Raw genomic sequence first — 20,933 nt, forward strand, 5'->3', positions numbered from 1 at the left:
ATTACCTAGTAAGGTTCTGCTATTCCAACCTTCATCACTTAGTGCTTGATTTATCGTTCTGATGGATATATTCCAGTTCAATTCATGGCACAACCAAATTAGGAATGCGGTGTCACTGTGAGTGTATGTAGAGAGGAGCGTCATGCAGGCTTGTGGTGAGAGTGATCCTTCTTTGGTAAAACAAAGAGAAGCTTGGTGAACTTGGAAGCCATATAGATAAAGTATGCAAAGCAAACACTTACAACATAATTCCACACATGTATGAGCTCAAACACTGGCTATCAGTGTGATTATGTGAGTTGTTTGGTTAATTTACTGTTTGGGTTAGATTAGAAAGGCCTGAACAAATATGGCGATTGCGGCAGTAACACCTGCTAATGTATCATCTTTACTTTCATATAAGGGAAATTAATTGGGTAGTTAATGAATCCAACTCTGCACATGATTATAACAGCATTCTTGGAAACAATAATAGAAGCCTGAACAAGTGATAAAAGTGCTTTTAACCCTCCTATTATGTTAATTTGTCGGGAACAGCAATGTTGTTCCCGGGTCAGCGTGCGGGTTTCCGGTGCATGTTTTACTAATCAAAAGTTGACTGAAACCAAAAAAATCCTAACAAGCAGTGTAAACATTTCATTACTAACTCCATCACTAATTATTCTATCAATATTTAGTGCAGTGGTGTTCCTTACCTCTAACAGGTAATGGTTCAATTAGGATAATTTACTCCTTTTTCTATATATATATATAACAATATCTTAATATCTTTTAACAATAGTTTTACATAAAATTGAAACATAACATTGTCATTTTGTTTTAGTTTGTTTTTTCAGGGGGTGGTTGCAAATATGTAAGATGACCCATTTTTATATTATATGTTGATTACACTAATTAAGACGAGCAGAAGAAGTTTTATACTAAAAAAAAAAAATTTTTTCCTAGATCTTTAAACTTTGAAACGGGTCAATTTGACCCATAACCCAATTGGAGAGCTGTAAATGGATTGGTTCTACTGCCCTCTTGTGGTTGTATGACTGTTTTACACACTTTACTTAAATTTTAGGTCCTGGAGGACTTGAGTCCTACATAGTTTGTAGGATTGTCCTGCTCAAACACACTTGATTCAATTTGGTAGTTATGTTTTATTTGTGCCATTTTACATAATGTGGATCTGACAGTTGTTCTTCAGGTTGTATCAAAGTTTCATGGACTAATTGAAATACTCCAAAATTACTTTTTACATTGATTTCCGCTAAGAGTTTAACTGTAATGCTGACATTTTGGAGAAATTTTGTGTGTTTTTGGTGTAATAGCTGAGCCCAGGTGAGGCTAGCATATGAAACCTTTACCATAATCCTATAAACTGACATGGCATTTGTCACAGGACATAGGGGGTCCAATCCATCTAATCCATCTGGCACCAAATAATTTTTATTGGTCCATTTTCTGGACCATTACATATAATTTAGCACACAATGATAAGCTAAATGTAAAAAAACATCTGAAATGAGACTAGACACTTGAAGTTCATCATTGATGACAGTTTTTTTTATTGTTCAAGACTTATGGATGTATTTCGGAAACTAAAACTGATGCATTCTTTCTATCCAGTCTGTTGAGCAAGCAGGTGTTGACCCATTAACCTGCAACAAGTGAGCAAAGGACACACATCCAAAAGCATCTGAACACTGTACACGCAATTCTCTCCAACGCTTCGCACCATCGCTTAAAAAGACAAACCGAATGAAGAGAAAAGAAACATACAGACTGACTATTTAATATATCACTTGTGTCACACAATGGAAAAGACAGAAAGAGACAGCCGGTGATCTGAAAGAGTTTGGCATATTACATATGTAACACTGGTAATGAGGCCTGTGGTGTGTGTAAAACGTTTGATTGATTACTGCAAATGTGAGTGTTAACATGCATGCGTGATGTAAACAGAATTACAGTGGAAAAAACTGGAGTCTGATACTGGCTGTGGCGTTTACTGCTTTTACAGTACAAAGTTTAGCAGTGAGTTACCAGCATCTGCATATGAAAAACACATGGCACATAAAAGGCAGAGGATTTTAGGGTGTTTTCACACTTGCAGTTTTTAGTCCGGTTATTCAGACTTTTAAATTGGTGCAATTCATTTGAGCAGGTGTGAACACAGCGATTAAACCTGGATTCAAATCAAAACAACAGTACTGATACTAATAGGAGATGTTGGTCTCGGTTCCGTTCCTTAAAGGACAAAGTGTGGTTTGTTTGTGGTGAGAACATGATATGACCTCGAATCAAACCAACCATCAGGTGTGCTCTGCATGCACATTATAATACACCACAACATACCATGTGAGAATGTTCTCTCTGCTTATTAAATGGAGAAAACCTTCTTGCATTTTCAGCTGTGACACATTTTGGTAAAAACAAACAAAACTAAACTAAAAAATGGTCAAAGTTTACTAATTTGTTAACAGATCAGAGCAAAGCAACTACAGGTGTGAAAACGTCCTGAAATAAAAAAAAAATGCGTGGCAAATAATTCCAGGCTAATGCACACCCACCGGTCCAGTCTCATGGTACAGAGTGACACTTTCACAAATCAACAAATTAGAAACACAAGTATGTTCACAATGAGAAAGAGAGCAGAGTTACATACAGTATGTTAACAGCAATACTGCAATCATGATAATAGTGAAAGAAAACATATAAAAATACAAAAATAGGAAGGATACAATATGAAGATACACAGAATACAACTGCAAATGTAACGCTGAAATCCCTTGTTTAGATAGTCCTGTTTAGATAGTCGTCAGGTAATGAAATCAAAAGGCTTTTCTCCTTCATTTAGCCATGCTTCATTTAGCTGTGGGTTTGGCCTGGCATTCAACAGACACAATCATTCACACACACACACTTACAAACACACATTCTGAGCTTCAGTAAATGAAATATATGGTGTGATATGGGCTTTTTATGTTAAAACACTTCTGATTACAGATGGACTAATTCTACCTGTTTTCTTGTATCATACACAATCCACACACATCTCCACTGACCCAATCCAGAACCAGAAATATCCCCTGCTGTTCACACACGTGGTCAAGTCTGTCAATTCACTATTGGCAATGAACTGGTGAACTCGAAACCCAAACCAGTCGTCTAGGCTGACCATATAAAGCAAGACAGTTGATCTTAAAAAAGAAAAACACTATAAAGACATTAAAACGCTCATTGTTTTAAACTGGGGTGAAAGAGACTGCAGACAGAGTCGCCTCTTACAGTATGCTGCTAACTGCAAACAAACACACACATACTTAAAGAGTGGAAAGGTTACAAGCTTATAACAGACTCTCCAAGTTTACAGTACATGGTTTTTCATCTACAGTCAAAGACAAGTTTCATACAAGGCAAAACATCTTCACTGCTATTTTTTTGCCCTCATTTTTTTTCTTCCGTCATGCTAAAGGTTACTTGTACGTAAAAAATAAAGTAAGCACAACAGGCCAACCCACTAAAGCTTTCACATTTTCCCAAGAGTAAAACCAACAGTCACACATACAGAGTAACAAATACAAAGTCAAGTTTCTTTTCAATTTCGTTCCAAATGGAGGTCTTCTATTTCAACAAATACAAAGATTAAGTGAGAGAAAGGAGACTGCTTAAAGGACTTTTAAGTGCTTCAGGTCAAATCTGACTTCTTGTCTCCAAAAGTAAAAACAGGGAAACATTCTAAAAAGTGCAGCTTTTTGTTTTGTTTACAGGCATAAGTACCTACACTGTGTTTAGATGACAGTTACCTCTGGATTGTGGATTCTGTAGCTTGTAGCTTGTTGTAGTGGTCAGTAAACATTAACCGAGAAGAGGCTGGAGCCTGTCTACAAATCCCGAAAGGACCTTCAATACTGCTTCTGGTGTTCTGATGCAAACATAAGGTTAAAGAATACTGTTCATCTCCATTCTGCCTGTCTGTCTGTCTCTCTGTCTGTCTGTCTGTCAGTGTTTGTGTTTTTTGATATGTTTAAGTCAGAAGTTTGTGTGGTTTGTGTTTGTTTCTTCTCTGGCTGTATAACAGGGGTTGGTCCAAACAGGTCTCTAAGGCTGCACAGATTCAGGTGGGCTTTTCTTGTCAAACACTGAATCAGTAATTTTGGCAATTTATCTTTTTGTTTACAGAGAACTACATTTTCTCTCCCAAAAACAAAGTTAAAGATTAAAAACGACAATTTACTTCCCTTTGTTTCCCTGTCTCAATCTCGTCTCTTTCTCTATCTCTTTCCATCCACTGCCTTATATTCCTCAAACTCACTGCTTGCTTATTGTGATGGGGGCACCGGGGCATTGGGATGGAGGGAATCCCCTGCTAGTGGAGTGCTGGAGTCTGAGAGAAAGATGGGAGGAAATGGAGCACAGAGAGAGAGAGAGATAAGAGCAAGGAACATCAGTGATGCACTTATTATACACAATAACAGCATTATATGTAACTTTTAAATGTTATCAACTGAGTGGGTACATGCATCTAGTATGGCACAATATAAACATCTGTAATGTTGTTTAGAGTATGTATATATAAAAGTGTGTGTCTGTGTGTGAGATGAGGCAGCATGTTCATGTTCTCTCACCCTGTGCTGCTCCAGTCTGTGTGTTGTTGGGTGGAGAAGTATGAGAGGCTGTGGGGAGCGGGGCTTCGCTGGGGGCATTGGTAGTGGTTGCTGGGGCAGGGCTGGGTGTGGCTGCTGGGGCACTAGTGTTGGGAGTTGACGGTTGGGGAGCAGGAGGAGCACTGGCAGGCTGGTTTCCAGGCTGGTTGCTATGGTGCTGGTGCTGGATTTGCTGGAAATGCTGCTGCCGGGCTCTCATCTCTGCATACTTCAGCTGCTCCATATGGAACGACTGACGATCTGCAAGGAGCTGCTGCCTCTGGTACTCCAACTAAAGACACACACACATTGGGTCAGATAAGTGAGAATAAATGCATTCCTACAGTTACTACACTTATAAGTTCCAGAAAAAAAATGTCTGAAAAAGAAAGTCAGTCTTTTAGAAAACTACAATACCCATAATGCCTTACCGCTTCTCTCTCACGATCCATGATAGTCTCCAGCTCCTCAAAGTGCCTCAGTTTGATCTCCAGCTTCTTCATCTGAGTTTCCACCAGCAGAGCCACCAGTGACTTAATCTTCCTCTCCTCCACTGCAGCCAAGTGCTACACACACATTAAAGAGAGATAGAGGGAATAAGACAGAGGGTTAATTCATTCAGGAGCAGATATCCAACGATTTGATTTGATATGTTAATGTGGTGTCTTGACTCGACAAAGTAAATGTAATGATTGGGTGAAAATGTGCCCAACATTACATCATCATATGTGATAATAGGATGTGGGGCTTCCCCACAGTCAGGAAGTGGAATTAGAGCTTTTAGCCTCCACCAAAGGACAAGCTTTTTACATGCATTTTACAAGCAGAGAAATACAGAACCACCACTGAAGGTGAAAGACGCATGTGGACTGAGAATGTCAAGTAATAATACAGGATTGCACACAAATTTGACTCAAATTATGTAAGGTTTTGTAGTTTCATTTTGTGCACATCTGTTTCTTTTTTTTTTTTTTAAACATATATTTCTTTTTTTTTTTTTTAACATCTGTTTCTTGGTTTTAAGGATGCCACACCTGAACTACGGTGTGACGTCTTGTTATTATCTTTACAGTGCTTAGTTTTGAAGCGTCTTTTTTTGTTTGTGTATTTACAACCTTGTGTTTTGGATTTGCACTTGTATGTTTTGTATGACTGATTCTTTTGTATGGTTTTCAACAAACATTCATTAGAATGCATCTGATAGAAATGCAATTTTTCCCTTTGCAAGTCAGAGAGAAGAACATCAACATGACTATGAAGCTGACGTTTTAAGGTAAACATGCTATAGTGCTGATTAAATATGTATTTTTTATTTTCAATACAATATTTTGTATATATTTTTGACATGAAATGTGTCCTGATCTAAAACACCTAAAATATTAGTCACGAGCAAAAAGAAATAGTTCCAAATGGTCTTTATCTACAGGACCACTCACCTTTGCTTTTACAGCAGCAGCAGCCAGGGCAGAAGCAGCTGCAGTGGCCAGATTCCCTTCCCCAACATCTCTCTCCACCTTGGCTTTTCTCTCTCCCTCACTCTCTCCTTCCCTCTGGCCTTCCTCTGATCCCTCCTTCCCTTCCTTCTCCTTCTCTGCATCACCTAAAGAAAGATCTGGTCATCAGTGAATAATCATTCCTTAATCAGACGTAATCAGCTCTGGGCACATGAACACACCCATCTCTGAGTCTGTCTTCTCAGCCTCTCGTTCCGTCTCTCCTTCTCTTGCTCTTTCTTCCTCTTTCTTCCCATTCTCTGCTTGCTTCTCCTCCTCTTCACTCGCTCCATCTTTACCCTCCTGTACCAAAGAAGCAGGAATAATATACATACAGTTATGCCATGTTTGTTTGGACAAAATATTGTCCTAGAAATAACTGTGATAAAAAACTGTATTATTGTTATTTTAATACTATTCTATGCCACTGATGTAATGATAATACAATAGCATAATACCACAGGTACACTCTTGAAATACAATCTTTTAAAAAAAATATTCTTAATAAACAAACTTTAAATATAAATTAAAAGTTTAATTAAAAATAAAAACGCATCGGAATTGAACTACAATCTAATAATAATAATAAAATAAATTAATTTTAAATATAAATTAAAAGTTAAAAATTTAAAATTTAAAAACAATTTCAAAGAACGTAACCATACTGGCCAAATTTTAGTAATGGGCACATTTTATCAAAATTAAATAAATACTAGGCAATGTCATAGTCAGCAATATTTATTAGGATCATGTAAATTAATTGTTTGTTAAGTTAGTAACAGCAATTGAGGCAGGCCTACATACAGTGCATATAATTAAGCAATAATACACAAGAAGAAGTTTTATAACATTGTTATTGGCACTGCTGTACTGCGGTCGGGCACGAGTTTGGTTTGGTTACAAACACTCCGCTAGTTAAAATAGTTCCATTGCTGCTCTGTTTGTAGCTGCACTGTTTGGCTTGTAAACGCTGCATCGTTGCTAGGTTACCTGTATGTGGCGGAGTAATACATGGAGAGCTTCGGATACAGTGCATTACCAGCTTATAACAGCACTTATAGAATACTTCTCAGCCAATCACATTGCAGGGTCAGAACAAACTGTGTTATAATAAACAGCACAATGCAACGCAACGTCCACTAACTGAAGCATACACTACATGAAGAGTGTGATAAAGCCAGTGCAGTTGCTTACCTTACTTTCTCTCTTCTCCTCACTGGGTTGGCCATCGCTGCTCTTGCTCTCCTCACTGCTTTCCTCTGCTGCAACAACAAATGCAAGAGCCAATATGTAAGTTTTATTTTCAGGGTCTAAAGCTACATAATAGTTTACTTTATTATAAGTTACTTAACACAAATTCTCAAGTTCTTAAGGAAATCAAAGTGTTAAAGCATTAAATGAGCTTTTATTAGAGCATGTGATTGTGTGTTTATGTTTATGTATGTATGTATGTATGTATGTATATGTATGTATATATGTTTATGTATGTATGTATGTATGTATATATGTGTGTTTGAGTTACCAGGCTTCTCTGAGTCCTCCAGGCCGGTGCCGGCAATGCCACTGCCCTCCAGGCCGTAGAGAGGATCTGGTCTGCCGCTTACTCTGGCTGCTTCCTCCACCCGACGCACATGAGCCTCCACCAGCGCTGCTGGCACTTCTTCCTTCATACGAGAGAACTCCTCTGCCACACAGATAACATCAAATCAATCAGATATATTTTATACAGTAACAAAAGGCCAGAAATTGCATCACTTTATGCAGTATATGGGCAAAAGTATTGGGACAAATGTTTTTTTTATGGTTTCCAAAAAGCATAGCTGTAAGGATTGTTTGGTGAGGCCAAGAAGTATATTCTGAGAAGTGGAACCCAGTTTTACTGCTCCATAGCTCAATGCTGGGGGTCTTTATACCCCTCTAGCTCACACCTAGCATTAGGGATTGTTCCAGTAGCAGATCAATGTTTATCTGCTCTAGGAAGTTCCATTCTATTGGCAATACGTCTCAACAGGGACCTGTGTGCTTTTGCACATCTGTGCCAGCAAGAGATGCAACTTAAATTATCATTTATAAAAAATATTTGTAAAAATTGGACACTTAGGGCCTTATCGAACACTCTGAGCAAGGCGCATCACAATGCTGCTGCTGGTGTACCTTCACAGCATGAACATGCAGGTCACTATTCTCTGCTGAGATGCACAAAGCACCTCACTGTTAAGATACGAACATGCCAAAGTCAAAGCGCATCCGTCTCTTAAAGGCAGACCCCCCCCCACTAAAAAAAACATGATTAATTAAGAAAATTAGTACATGCCTTCTGTGCGTTTCAAGCTGCGCAAGGCATATTTTTTGGGCCCTTGCAATACCAAAGACAAACAGACACACCCTAAATCAATCTGCGCAATCCGCAATTGAACAGTGCACTATAGATAGCTAAAATAGGGCCCATATTGTTTATTATTAACAGGACATACGAGGGTTCCACACTAATTTTACTAACTCTCACCTAAAGCAGACTTGGCTGCAGCGGAGGCCACTCGTGGGTCGACTACTGAAGCGAGGAAGGCCACGGTGCTCATGACGGGGTTTCCAGCCTGGCTGAATGGAACCGGCTGATAGGCTAACGGGCCGAGGGTGGAGGAGCTATCCTCCAGGTAAGGGTCCTCGATAGGCAGCCGCAGGAAGTGGAGAATACACTCATCTTGCGTGCGACTGCCCACGTGCTCCGAAACCTTGTTCCAGTCATCCTTGTACATTTCCAGACCCTAAAGACACAGAATGAAGAGAGGAGCTTATAGCATGTGTTTGTGTGGATTAGAGAGAGAACAGGGATGATTTCTGGTGTGTGTGTGTGTGTGTTTGTGCACCTCCAATAGAAGCAGAGTCTCCTGTTCAGTCCATTCTCGTGTAGCACTGGCTGCGTTTTTGCCCTGTGAGAAGACAGATAATGAATGTTTAATTAATGAACTTTCTAAAATGTCCATGCTTCCACAATTACTGTAAATAACTTATTCACACAAACAGTGTTATCCAGTTAGTAAACCAACTGAAACATTATGGATCCTGCTTAAAAGTAGGCACTGCAAAAATATTTTTATCTAAAATTCTGACATACATGAAGAAAGAATGCAAGATTCTCATTATTTAAAACAATAAAGTGAAGATTTTACTGTATGGCATTTTTTTTCTTTTAAAGCGAAATTCTAAAATGCAATTTGACAAAATGACTGCATGTTAATAAAGCAACAAACATCCTAAACACATTTTTAAACCCTCTTTTCTCAGACTCTTATTAAGAACATACTTCAAACAGCCAGATGTCACGGTCATACCTTTGCAGATCCGCTCTTTTTGCTGTACATGTCTGTCCGCAAACCAAAGTTCTGCAAATCTGTTGGTTTGTCCTTTACTTTGTCTGGGAAAGACAGCATCTGCTGGGAGGATGGAGTCTATGAAGCAAAGAACAGATACAAGGCATATCATAAAATAATAATGAGGCAATTATAACTCTCATTTCTACATTTCTGCTCATATTGATAAAAAAATTGTCCATTAATACCAATATGCCATCTGTAGTAGTTGCTGTTTACTTTAAATGAATAAATATTATGAACTGAATAAGTAGATGGTGGTTTAATGCATAAGTATTATATTCTGTACATATATTCTGTACAGTAGCAGTCAAAATGTGGACACATCTTACATTCAATGGCTTTCAGTTAACAGCTGTGCTGAATTATCAAGATTCCAGTACCTGAATTTCTTGCCTCTTAATGTGTTTGAGAGCATCAATTGTAAAGTTGTGAAGAGGTAGAGTTGGAGGTAACCAATGAGTAATGATCTAATGCATATTAAGGCAAGAACTACCAAAGTAAAAAAACAAGAACTTTTAAAGGATCCTCAAGTGCAGTCGCAAAGACCATCCAAAACATTATAATGAAACTGGCACTCATCAGGAGTGATGCTGTTGCAAAGGATAAGTTCATCAGATGTTACCACCATCAGAAACCACAAGTTAACAGCCCCACATATAAGAGCACCTAAATGCGTCACAGAGTATTTTGGTTTGTTTAACGCTTTGAAGTTACTATATGATTCCTTATGCGTTCCTTCATAATCTGGATGACTAAAGTACTGATTTATAATAAAAAAAATAATAAAACCATTCACTGAGAAGTTGTGTCCAATCATTTTGCTGGTACTGTATGTGTGTATGTACATATGTGTATAAATACCTGAGAAGCTTTAGGCTGTAGGGGTACCAGGCTAGACGGTGTGTCTGCCAGCACGTGGAAGTGGGATGTGGGTGGTGGTCCCATTGGAGTAGGGCGGCTCTCTGAATCAACCTGATAATTAATCAAACCCCACTGCTCCAGAAAAGCATGAACCCTGTAAACATCCACAAAAACACACGGTTCTCCATCTACCTCTATTACTTTAACGGTTCTCATTCAACCTGCACCTGTATACAATACACAGCTTCAGTCTCCAGCAGAATAAACAAATACAAATCATCTCAATTACATCTCAAACATCATATTTTACGCACTATATGGCGCATTTAATTTTCCTAAAAATCCACAGTGCACCATATAATCCAGTGGACCTTTTGTATGCACTACAAGTCAGGTTGTAAGGAGCAGTAAAGCCAGGAGTTTCAGTGAAGTTTCTCCAGCACCGAGGCTGGAGCAGTATGAGCATTAGCTGCTAACCTCAGCACTAGCTCTTTCGCTGTTCAGATGTGAGAATATCGGACTGAAGCCTGTGTGTTTTCCGTGTTAAAACAAGCTACGTGAAACTAACCGCTAGCTGATATCGTCCTGGGTTACCGGAATACTCAGGGATCCTCAGTGTAGCGCTGTCAGACAGCATTTACTAGAGCTAATCACTGCTAACCACACCGTTAAAATACTATAAATCAAAGTTTACTGTAAATAAACAGAAGAGCTTTACTAACCCAAATAAACAGATTTCAGGAGAGAAATCTGTGTAGATTAACAACATGGCGAAACCCTTGTTCCTTACTAGTATCGCTTAAAATGAGCCTTATAATCTGGTGCGCCTTATGTATCAAAATAGACCAGAAAATAGATGTTCATTGATAGCTCGCCTTATAGTCCGTAAAATACGCTAGTCTTTTGTGGCATTTTGCTACTTGTGATCTACTAACCTCATGATAGCACACACATCTCCAGCCAGATTCCTACGGCAAGCTGTGGAGGTCAAATACTCCTGCGGATTCAGTCGGTATGTGTCAATCATGAAGTTACGGTAGGCCAGATAACTGCAGCACAGAGAGGAGAAAAGAAGACAGTATAAGTAATAAACAGAGTGATTATAAACGTGAGAAAGTTCTACATGATATGCATTAGGATGTGTGTACATCCACTCACATTTCAGGGGTCTTCGACTTGTTCTTCCCATTAAAGAACTCTGGCAGAGCTCTGCGCTCTATAGCATGAACACTAAAAGAGAGGAGAGAGGGGGAGAAATGAATAAAGGGAAGTGTAAAAAGAATAAAAATATTTTAAATACTAATATGAAGATCTAAATTCAGACCTCTAAAGTACCTTCATTCATACAATAGAGACAATACTAAGAGGCATGTTGGGAAACAAAGGCTGATATATTAGTATTATTACCTGTTGTAGTCGAACCAGGCAGCGTAGCTGGGGATAATGATATGGTGAGTTTGCTCTGTTACGTTATCCTCATGGAGATCAGAACCCTTCACTGGCTCTCCTTTCACACTGGGGGAACCCTCTTCCTCCTCCTACACAAACATATACATACAGACTGTCTTTCCACACATCTAATTCCACTGAAATGCTTTAGTGTTTCTGATCTGCTGTTCGCTCAGGCAAGATGAGTCTCTTGACTATGGAACAGTAGAGTTATATGTACTAATCCTACTGTTTGACATGTATGTACCTTTATAGCCTTCTAGAAGGAAAGTGCTAGAGTTGGGCCATATGACCAAATGTATATCACGATTAAATGAATATTTTAACTTAATAACTCAATAATTAATGAGCAATTACTTAATGAACAAGCTGCTTAAGTTGCTCAGTTAGCTCAATATTTCAGTTCTCCTCTATGCTGCTTTGAGATACCGTGATATTTGTCACCTCTAACTGACTTAATCTTAAGTTTGTTAATTTTTTTTCCACTCTGTGCGTTTTATGTACTGTTCCCTTTTAAACATTAAACGTACACAGACTGCTGAATGTGTACTTATGCGACTCCACCATGTCCAGTACACATTAGTATGTTTTAAAGGGAACAGTACATGAACACACAGAGTGGAAAAAAGATTAACAGAATTAAAAAAGACTAAGGTTCTGAATGTCGTTTATTGATTATTTAGGCCAAACGTGTGGAAGCACCAGTAACTTTCTAAAGATTTTTTTGTTGAGAAAAAGATATTAACATGTTTATTGACAGAGACCAAATGAGACAAATTAAGACATTAGTTTGTCTGTTCTGGTCTGACTTGGTTAATGAGTTTAACTTTCTCCCTTTGTTTGGTTTGTTTTCACACAGGGAAAAATGTAAGTATACCAAATGCATCACAACCAACCATATTCAAATATTCTCTCTGCTTATTGGTGCTAAATACAGTAAAAATGTCCTGTGTTCTGGACTAGTGTTTATTTCTGTGCAGTTTAACATACAGCAACGGCAGTGCTGGCATTTGCTCATAATCGAGATTAACTCCACGCATATCTCATCTGTATTCACACCTGCCCAAATGAAACGGTTTTAACCAAGCCATAATGTGCAGGCATGGAAACACCCCTTGATTGTTTTAGTTCATATAACCATTAAACTTATCGGATTCTAACAAAGACTGAACGAACTAAGGTGTGAAACTAATGTATTAATGTATTAGTTACATATCAGTTTTGTCCTGCAGTGTAAACAATATGATGGCATGACTAGTAGTTTTAGGACACACCTACACAGGTTTGGGATGAGTCACATCCAGTTAAGAGCAGAGCTTAACCTATAAACACATTTACGTGTAAACACATTCTCATCAGAATATCTTAATTGTCCAAAAACAATGGATATACCTTTCCCACAGTCTCCATAGACTCATCCTCTTGCTCGTCTGCAGATTGTAATAGAGAAAGCGCAACAGCAGTTAGTGCTATAGAAGCAGAAGACTAATATCACTATCAGTACCACAGCTATTACACACACATACACACACACAGCTGGCAAACACAGTGGCAGATACACTAATAAATCTACTGACCCACGTCAGTCCCACCCTTCACTGGAGTTGAGTCTGAGTCCTTCTTGGTCACTATACACACACACAAAGAGCTGGTTTAAAACATTATCTACCGCGCAACACAGGGGTGGGCAATCCTGAGCCGAGTGATCTACCAGACTGTAGTTAGACCCCGACCCTCAGATAACATTACTGATTACAGGTGTTGAAGCCTTTCAGGGTTAATGGATCTGAGCTCTTCAGGGTGGTAGATTTCAAGGAGCAGGATTGTGCACCGGTGAGTTAACATGTAGGATACGTGTGGAAGACAGGTGACGACAATAAGTCTACTAATGGAATGCATGTGTGTGTTCATGCTGCCCAAAATGGAGTAATGGGTTGTAGTTTTTGTTTTGTTTATAGTGCTAAATATTGTGAAATGTTTTAAAATATGCAAAAAATACACAAGGACTCAGCAATGTGACATGAGTATTATTTAAACGTGATGAAAATAAATGATTTTGGTACATGAAAGACTGATCAATACATCCATAGATGTCTAATGTAGATATTCTTAAAACTTGCACAGAGTCTTTCATTAATAAATTGTATCTATTGCAACTATCCATCATGTTGGACTACAGAAAGGTGGGAAAACATACCGTCCCTGGATTTAAATAGCAAAAAAGTCATTGTATACCATACTAATAAAGTTAATAAAGTTTTTGAGCACCTGTAAAATTGTCAAAAAAAATAAAAATAAAAATAAATATATATATATATATATATATATATATATATATATATATATAAATTCAAGAAAAAGTGGAGAAATCTGAAACAGATATTCTAATCTGTGGTGGATACAATTAAACCCACTCTTATTACTGATAATAATGTGATTAGGTCCTAAAAACAGTTTTTTGAACAGTACTAAAATATAATTATATAAAATAGTCATTTGTAGTTCATATCTACAGTATATCAGCCTAAATACGTATGTTGTACTTTTTATTCTGCTGTTTTGCTTGTTTAACAGATACAGAAGTGTGTATACAGCCTTCCATGTACATAATGATGAACAAAATGTAAAGGGGTTTTGACACAGACCATGACTTGGTCATTAAAAACATAATAATACATTTTTTTTCTAATATTATGACATAAGTCCTGGAAGCTGACTTTACATAATAAGCTGTAGCTTTGAATTCTAAAATATACAGGGTGTAATAAAGTAAAGAATTTGTTCAACTTTTGGCAAAAAAAAAAAAAACACTACACAAAAGAAATACAGTTTTGAAGAAAAACAGTGCTTTATGGCAACTGGCTCTCAGTTCCATCTAAGCACAGTTTTATTATCCATAAGCAATGGTTATGGGATGTAACTGGATGGGAACTGTATAATGCAGATGACCTTACAAAACAAACTTGGACTGACTTGGACAGCCATCTGTCATATCAGTAATATGTACTGCAATGATTAATATCAGAATGATATCAATACAATCTCAATGTCTGGTGCAGGTCTAGAGTGTATGTCAGTGTTTGTGTGTGATTTGTTGGTTTTTGATTCTGTGCATCCTGTTACCTGTTTTATTCTGTGATCCCTCCTCTGCTGCGGGAACAGGTGAGGGCTCATCCACGTCTTTAGTTAGATCCTCCTGCTCCTCCTCTCTCTGGCCACGCTTAGACTTAGTGTAGGGAGTAGTGGGTCTTCAAACACAAATGAGCATAAACATACATACCCACACACACACACGCACACACACATATACACACAACAATGATGTTACATCAGCTCTATGTGAGATTACAGAGTGTTTGTAGCAAACGCTCCCTAGTCTCTCTCATACCCTTTCTTTGTGTTTTTCTTCTTGCTCTCCTGAGGGGGAGGAGTAGGAGATGGAGAGGGGGAGCGTTTTCTTTTCTTGGCATTGCTGGCTTTTTTATCTCTCCTCTCATCCGGAGCGCTCACTTCGTCCGTCAGAGTCTTGGCTGAAATCCTCTTCCTCCTCGTGCCACCTTCACCAACCTCGTAATCTTCCTCATTCATCCATTCGTTATACTGGTCTAAATCCAGAATCCACTTAGCATGAACCTACACCCATATTAGCACACATATATACGTGATGAGACACACACACACACACACAACTCCACGACCCAAATTTATGTTGATTTAACTGAATAAACTGATTAACAGTGGATTGAAGGTAGGGCTGCACAATATTGGAAAAAAATTGCCATTGCATATGTTCTTTTTTTGATTATATCGCGATGTCGATGCTAAAATGATATATTGTGCAGCCCTACTTGAAGGCATGTTTCTTGTATGCTCATGCAACCGAACGTGACTACTTTCATATAGTATGACACTCTTATGTTCCAAGTAATAACAGAGTTTTACAAAGTGTTCCTGATACTGCAGATTGTGAGAGAGAAAGAGGCAGAAAAACAAAAAGAGACACAGCTACAGACAGAAATAGAGAGTATTAATTGAACATGGGCTCAGACCTTCCTGGGTTTCTCTGGACTGGGTGCATCTTCCACCACTGCTTCAACTTCACTGGCTGAAATCCATGTGTCATAACTACACAATAAGATGAGACAAGACACAATTCAACAAACAGTTCAATTGTTGCATTAGATTATATATAGATTGCAGTTGCCACATGGTATTTTTGTGTAGCCTCACCTATCAGGCCAGTAGCCCCAGTGCAGCAACATCTGTTTATCTCTCTTCATAACAGGACGGACCCACTCCTCTGCATATGCACACATATACTCTCAGTCAGTTATGTGAGATAACAGCTTAATAATTCTATCATTTTGCACCATGACAGTGTATTGAAATTCTGCACTTTTATGGTATCAAATGTATTAAAATGATGCTGATGTGGATTCAAATTGACAAATTGACAGGTGGATTGTATGGTACTCAAAAAGCGCTCACACAAAGTCAGTCAGTACTGAGACATTCACACGAACAAAGCCCAGTCCTAAAGGGCACACTTGTGCAATTGTCCATTAGGATGATGATTTAGAGTATCCCATTCAGCTACTCCCTAGTCCATTTGGGACTAGAGGTATGTCACTAAACCTTCATTTTACCAACAATTTAAAAAAACATTTACCATCCATATATCTGCCTATTCAGTGAAAGTGAGTGGCTTTTAAATCTGTGTTCAATTCTGTGCTCAGATCAGTGTTCCTCTTGTTATGCTCTAAATCTGCATAAGAAGAACTCTAGCAGTGTCATTTCTCTAATGTCCAGCCCAAGTGTTTTGGTTTTAACTGACTCACCATCCTCCAGACTGGCAGGAATAGGCACCACTACATGAGAACTGGATGGTTTATCTTCAGTCACTGAACCCTGAAACACACGGACAAACACAAAGAACATAAAAATTACAGAAACTAAAACCTGATCTAAAATATTCTCTCTCTCTCTTTAACGCACAAACATACACAATAGAACTGTACCTGATGTCTCTTAATGATGTCCTTCAGTTTTCCTAGCAGCTTTGGCTCAATCTCTGAGCTCAGGTAGATCACAGGCCGAGCCAGACAGTTATTCTACAGACAGAGGATGAAGGTTATTCTTTACTGTTTCAAACATTTACAGGCACTGCTGTACGAGTGAGATGTACACGTACAAGCGAAAATCTTACCTGAACCAGAGATTTCTCAATGGTCATAAACATTTCAACATTCCTGTCCATTCTAGAAGGATTCTGGAAGTCGAACCTTCTCCTGGAACACAAACAAATAATCAGAAAACAGCTTCATTTCATTTTTTTTTCTAATATTAACAGCAGTTAGGTACTGCAGATTTCACTTCATAGATTAAATCAATTAAAAAAAAGTAAAAAGTATCTCACCATCCCTGGTCACTCTTAAACTTGTAAGCAGCAGCAAGTATGTGACACAAAGCTCCACCGGCTTTGAAATCCAGAAAACTCTTCATCTAAACAAACAGACAGAAATGTCAAGTGATACCTTGTTTAAACAGCAATATCGCAAATAAGCATTAATACAATTAAAATGCTCCCTATAACAATAGCATAGCTGTTAACAAACATATACGAATAAACACCACAGTGCTAGGTCTCACATGTGTAAATTAGTCAGATGCACGGTCTGTGAGTTGGAGATCAGTTGCTTATTTTAGAATACATTTACATTACAAATATATTTACAAATATATTTTAAATGTTCAGGTAATAACATATTATTGCTAGTTCATTTCTGATATTGTGCAGTAAACGTATACTCATTTTTAAAATGGTTTGCAGGTTATAGATATTATGGATGTTATTGACTCAAACTAAATGTTATAGTAAAGAAGATGAAGGTACCAGTTAGAAAGTCCAGTTAGAGCATCTTTAATCTGCCACAGCTGGGTCCTTGAGCAAGGCCTTTAACCATCACTTGCTCTTGGCACTGCTGTGATATTTTTTATCACTATATTTATCACTATATTTGTGGGATAAAGGTGGACGCCACATTCCATCTGTATGTCCAAAACAAGTATGGTTAATATGGCAGCTTATATTGTCTTGTCTTGTCTTACTAGACATACTACATTAGAATCCAGTTTTTCTGTTTGAAAGCAATGTTAAAGTGCATCTTTTTGGCAGCAGACAGGTTTTGGGAATGGGGATGTTTATGATAGTAACATGGGTAGTTTTTATGACTGTATGTGAGTGTGTGTATGAACGTGTGTGTTTTTGTGTACCGGTAGCTTGGTGAGAGGAGGGTTGCTGACATGCCGCCCGAAAACTTCCTCTTGAAACTGCAGCAGCTGAACAACCAGACTAGACAAAGACTTGTTGGTGGGAGGTTCTGCCTGGATATACTACACATGCACACACACAGAAACAAGGTGTTAGAATTCACAGTGTTATAAGAATATAAGGAAAGAGAAAAATAGGGGCGAGGTTAAGGAAATGGTTTGTCCTATAGCTCATAAGATTTTTTTTTACCTAATACTTAATTTGCTTCTAAAGATAATAGTAAGAGTCTGATGAATAGACATACCACCATCCAAAGCTGAGTAGCTATCCAAATAAAGTGTTACGGCATAATGTCCTTCTGGATATTTTGTGCACTTCTTGTACCTAAATAGTACTGCGCTTAAAATATATAAATAGTTACAGTAGTATAGTAGTTTACAGTATAAATAGTTTGGACACACCTTCTATTTCAATTGTTTTTATTTATTTATTAAACTTATTTTCTACATTGTAGATTAATATTAAAGATATGAAAACTATTAAGGGGCACATATGGAGTCACATACTAAACAAAAAAATGTTTGTCCTCCACATTCTCGTGATCTAAGCTCATCAGGATTTTAACCTTAACATATTTACAGTCATCTGCCCACAATAAAAAAAAACTTTAACATGGTAAGTTATCAATATTCAGAAATGGGTCTGGGCTCTTATGGGTTAATTTAAGACTTTGTGACTGATGTAGCTAGCTAAATAGATATATGGCTATTATTATTTTGGCTGAACAAAGCCATTGACATGTATAGCATTTACATTTTCACTCAATCATTTTTATAATGAATCTAGGTTAGCTTTTATGTACATGAAATATGGGAATGTAGCTAATGTAGCTATGTTATATAGGCTGGTTTCCTAGCTTAGCTAGGGTTAGGTTACATACGTCAGAATTAGTGTTAAAACCCCTTAAGGCTACAGGTATAGGTGATACAAAACCCTTTTTTCTGCAGTAAAATAAGTTATTCACATTCAGAAAATTTGAGGGCTCTGAAATCTCCTACAGGACACTGGGTTTGGATGCTGCCTGTTCACTTTCTACTGATTTGTATTCAAGATTTTTTTTATTTTAAAATAAAGTTTAGGAAAAGGACAATTTTATGATTTTATTTGTTATATTTTGACATTAGCAGATTTACTTATTGATTTATAACGTTATAAGTTCTATTACAATTACAAATACTTTTGAAAAAGGCTTTTTAGTAATGTTACTCGTCAAACATGAAAGCTTTTTATGTAAAGCTTAAATAGAAATGCTCTAGATTTAGGGGTATAATGTCAGGCAGACAATTGACAATAATCCTGGCCTGTTAAGGAGTTTTTATTGATTTATGTTATTCTCTCTCACAGTTGGTTTAGCTGGTGTTTCTCTCCTCTCGGGTAAACTGTTCACTATCAGACAGTATCAGACTCTTCACCGGGTCGGTGTGAAAGGGAGGGGAGGGGCAGATCGGCCGCAAAATCACAACACGCTGTGGCTTCACCTCCTATTACTAATGATCAGAGACGTAGCGTTACGGGATTTTACCGGAGCCTCTAAAACCGCTCCGGCCAGCGGCTCGAAGCGGAGCCAGCCTGCGGCTGCACATCTGGACTGGAGGAGAGCGGGCAGCCGCCGCAGTACCGTTAGTTAGCTCACAGCTAGCTTTCTCCTCCCCAGATAAAGAAAAACGTTGTCCAGCCCCTTCATGAAATCGCATTAAACATGGCTGATGGACCATCAGAAAAATATGGAAACAGCCGGAGAGTGCTGGGGGTTCGCTAGCAAGAGTTTAAACGTCTGTGTTTTATAAGCGATTCCCAAAGCGTTTAGTTATCTCTCCTCTTCTATTGTTTCGTTTCTCCTCAGCGGATTTAAACAGCTGGATTTCTCTCTCTCCATCCCTCCCTCCCTCTTTCCTTCTCCCTCTCTCTCCCTCCTCTGTATTACTCTCTCTCTCTCTATCTATCCCTCTGTGCACCGCTTTCTGCCTCTCCTCATCACTCTACCCACTTCCCACTGACTAAATTCCAGCGCAGAGCTTCGTATTAAATGAATAAAAGCGAGCAGTACCTTTTTGTAATTTTTGCCCAGCCAGACTCGGACATTGTCGAACTGTGAGACGGTATCAGACGCTTCGAAATATTTTACATTCGGGCCGCCGTCTTTCTTCCGTACCGCCATCTTTGTCTACATCCAAAACCATGGACGCGGCGCGCCGCCTGGCGGACACGCAGCGCCGTTTCTCCGGCTCAGCGAGAGTCGCTGAAGACGCGCTGAAACTGCGTCCATTCCGGCTCACATCAGATCCTCCAGCTGCCGAAGGAAACCATATTATATTGGAGCCAACATGGCAGAGCTGGACCGGCGGTGACCTCTCAGTCCCATCCCCCTCTACCTTCAAATCGACTCCAAAATTAAAATAAATAAATAAATAAATGAATGAATACTTGCTGTAAGTGTCGTCATATTTTCATAACCGTGGCAGGGGTTTGTTCCACGTGCTTTCAGATTCTTAACCGAACGTGTAAAAAAGTATTCACATTCATTACACAGGTAGATGTATAGATACCAGGGTTTAAAAAACTCAAGTAAAAGTATAACAGTACTGGTTTCAAAACTAGCTTAGTGCATCCCAAAATCAAAATTTCCAACATTAACATTTTAACCCTTTCAGACCTAAGTTATGTTTTAGTGATAAAAAATACATAAGAATGCTGTTTTCTGCCTGTAATGCACTTAAAAACAGGATGCAGTAAAAAATAATAATACATTAATTAATAATTAAAGATCAAATATAATATTTGTATTTTGTCT

General features: G+C 38.2%; 1 protein-coding gene across 3 annotated transcripts; it reads right to left on the reverse strand.

Moving 5' to 3' along the window:
• Positions 1-1,529: 1,529 nt before the first annotated feature.
• Positions 1,530-20,336, reverse strand: smarcc2 (SWI/SNF related, matrix associated, actin dependent regulator of chromatin, subfamily c, member 2). Of its 3 annotated transcripts, none has more exons than XM_022675769.2 (26): positions 20,190-20,336; positions 18,085-18,204; positions 17,228-17,313; positions 17,018-17,099; positions 16,830-16,922; positions 16,650-16,719; positions 16,042-16,111; positions 15,861-15,936; positions 15,200-15,444; positions 14,935-15,059; positions 13,389-13,439; positions 13,204-13,241; positions 11,770-11,900; positions 11,521-11,592; positions 11,298-11,411; positions 10,363-10,516; positions 9,460-9,576; positions 8,995-9,057; positions 8,634-8,892; positions 7,650-7,811; positions 7,322-7,389; positions 6,310-6,430; positions 6,071-6,234; positions 5,066-5,200; positions 4,617-4,926; positions 1,530-4,375 (listed from the first exon to the last, which is right to left on the reverse strand). In XM_022675769.2, the coding sequence occupies exons 1-26, from the start codon at positions 20,298-20,300 to the stop codon at positions 4,311-4,313; spliced, it is 3,102 nt and encodes a 1,033-aa protein (XP_022531490.2). In that variant the 5' UTR covers positions 20,301-20,336; the 3' UTR covers positions 1,530-4,310. The 3 variants fall into 3 exon arrangements, with proteins under 3 accessions (XP_022531490.2, XP_049335116.1, XP_049335117.1); XM_049479159.1 differs by having other exon boundaries at positions 6,071-6,246; XM_049479160.1 differs by lacking the exon at positions 13,389-13,439 and having other exon boundaries at positions 6,071-6,246.
• Positions 20,337-20,933: the final 597 nt, after the last annotated feature.

This window comes from Astyanax mexicanus, chromosome 5, assembly GCF_023375975.1.
Source record: "Astyanax mexicanus isolate ESR-SI-001 chromosome 5, AstMex3_surface, whole genome shotgun sequence".
Classification (NCBI taxonomy): Eukaryota; Metazoa; Chordata; class Actinopteri; order Characiformes; family Acestrorhamphidae; genus Astyanax; species Astyanax mexicanus.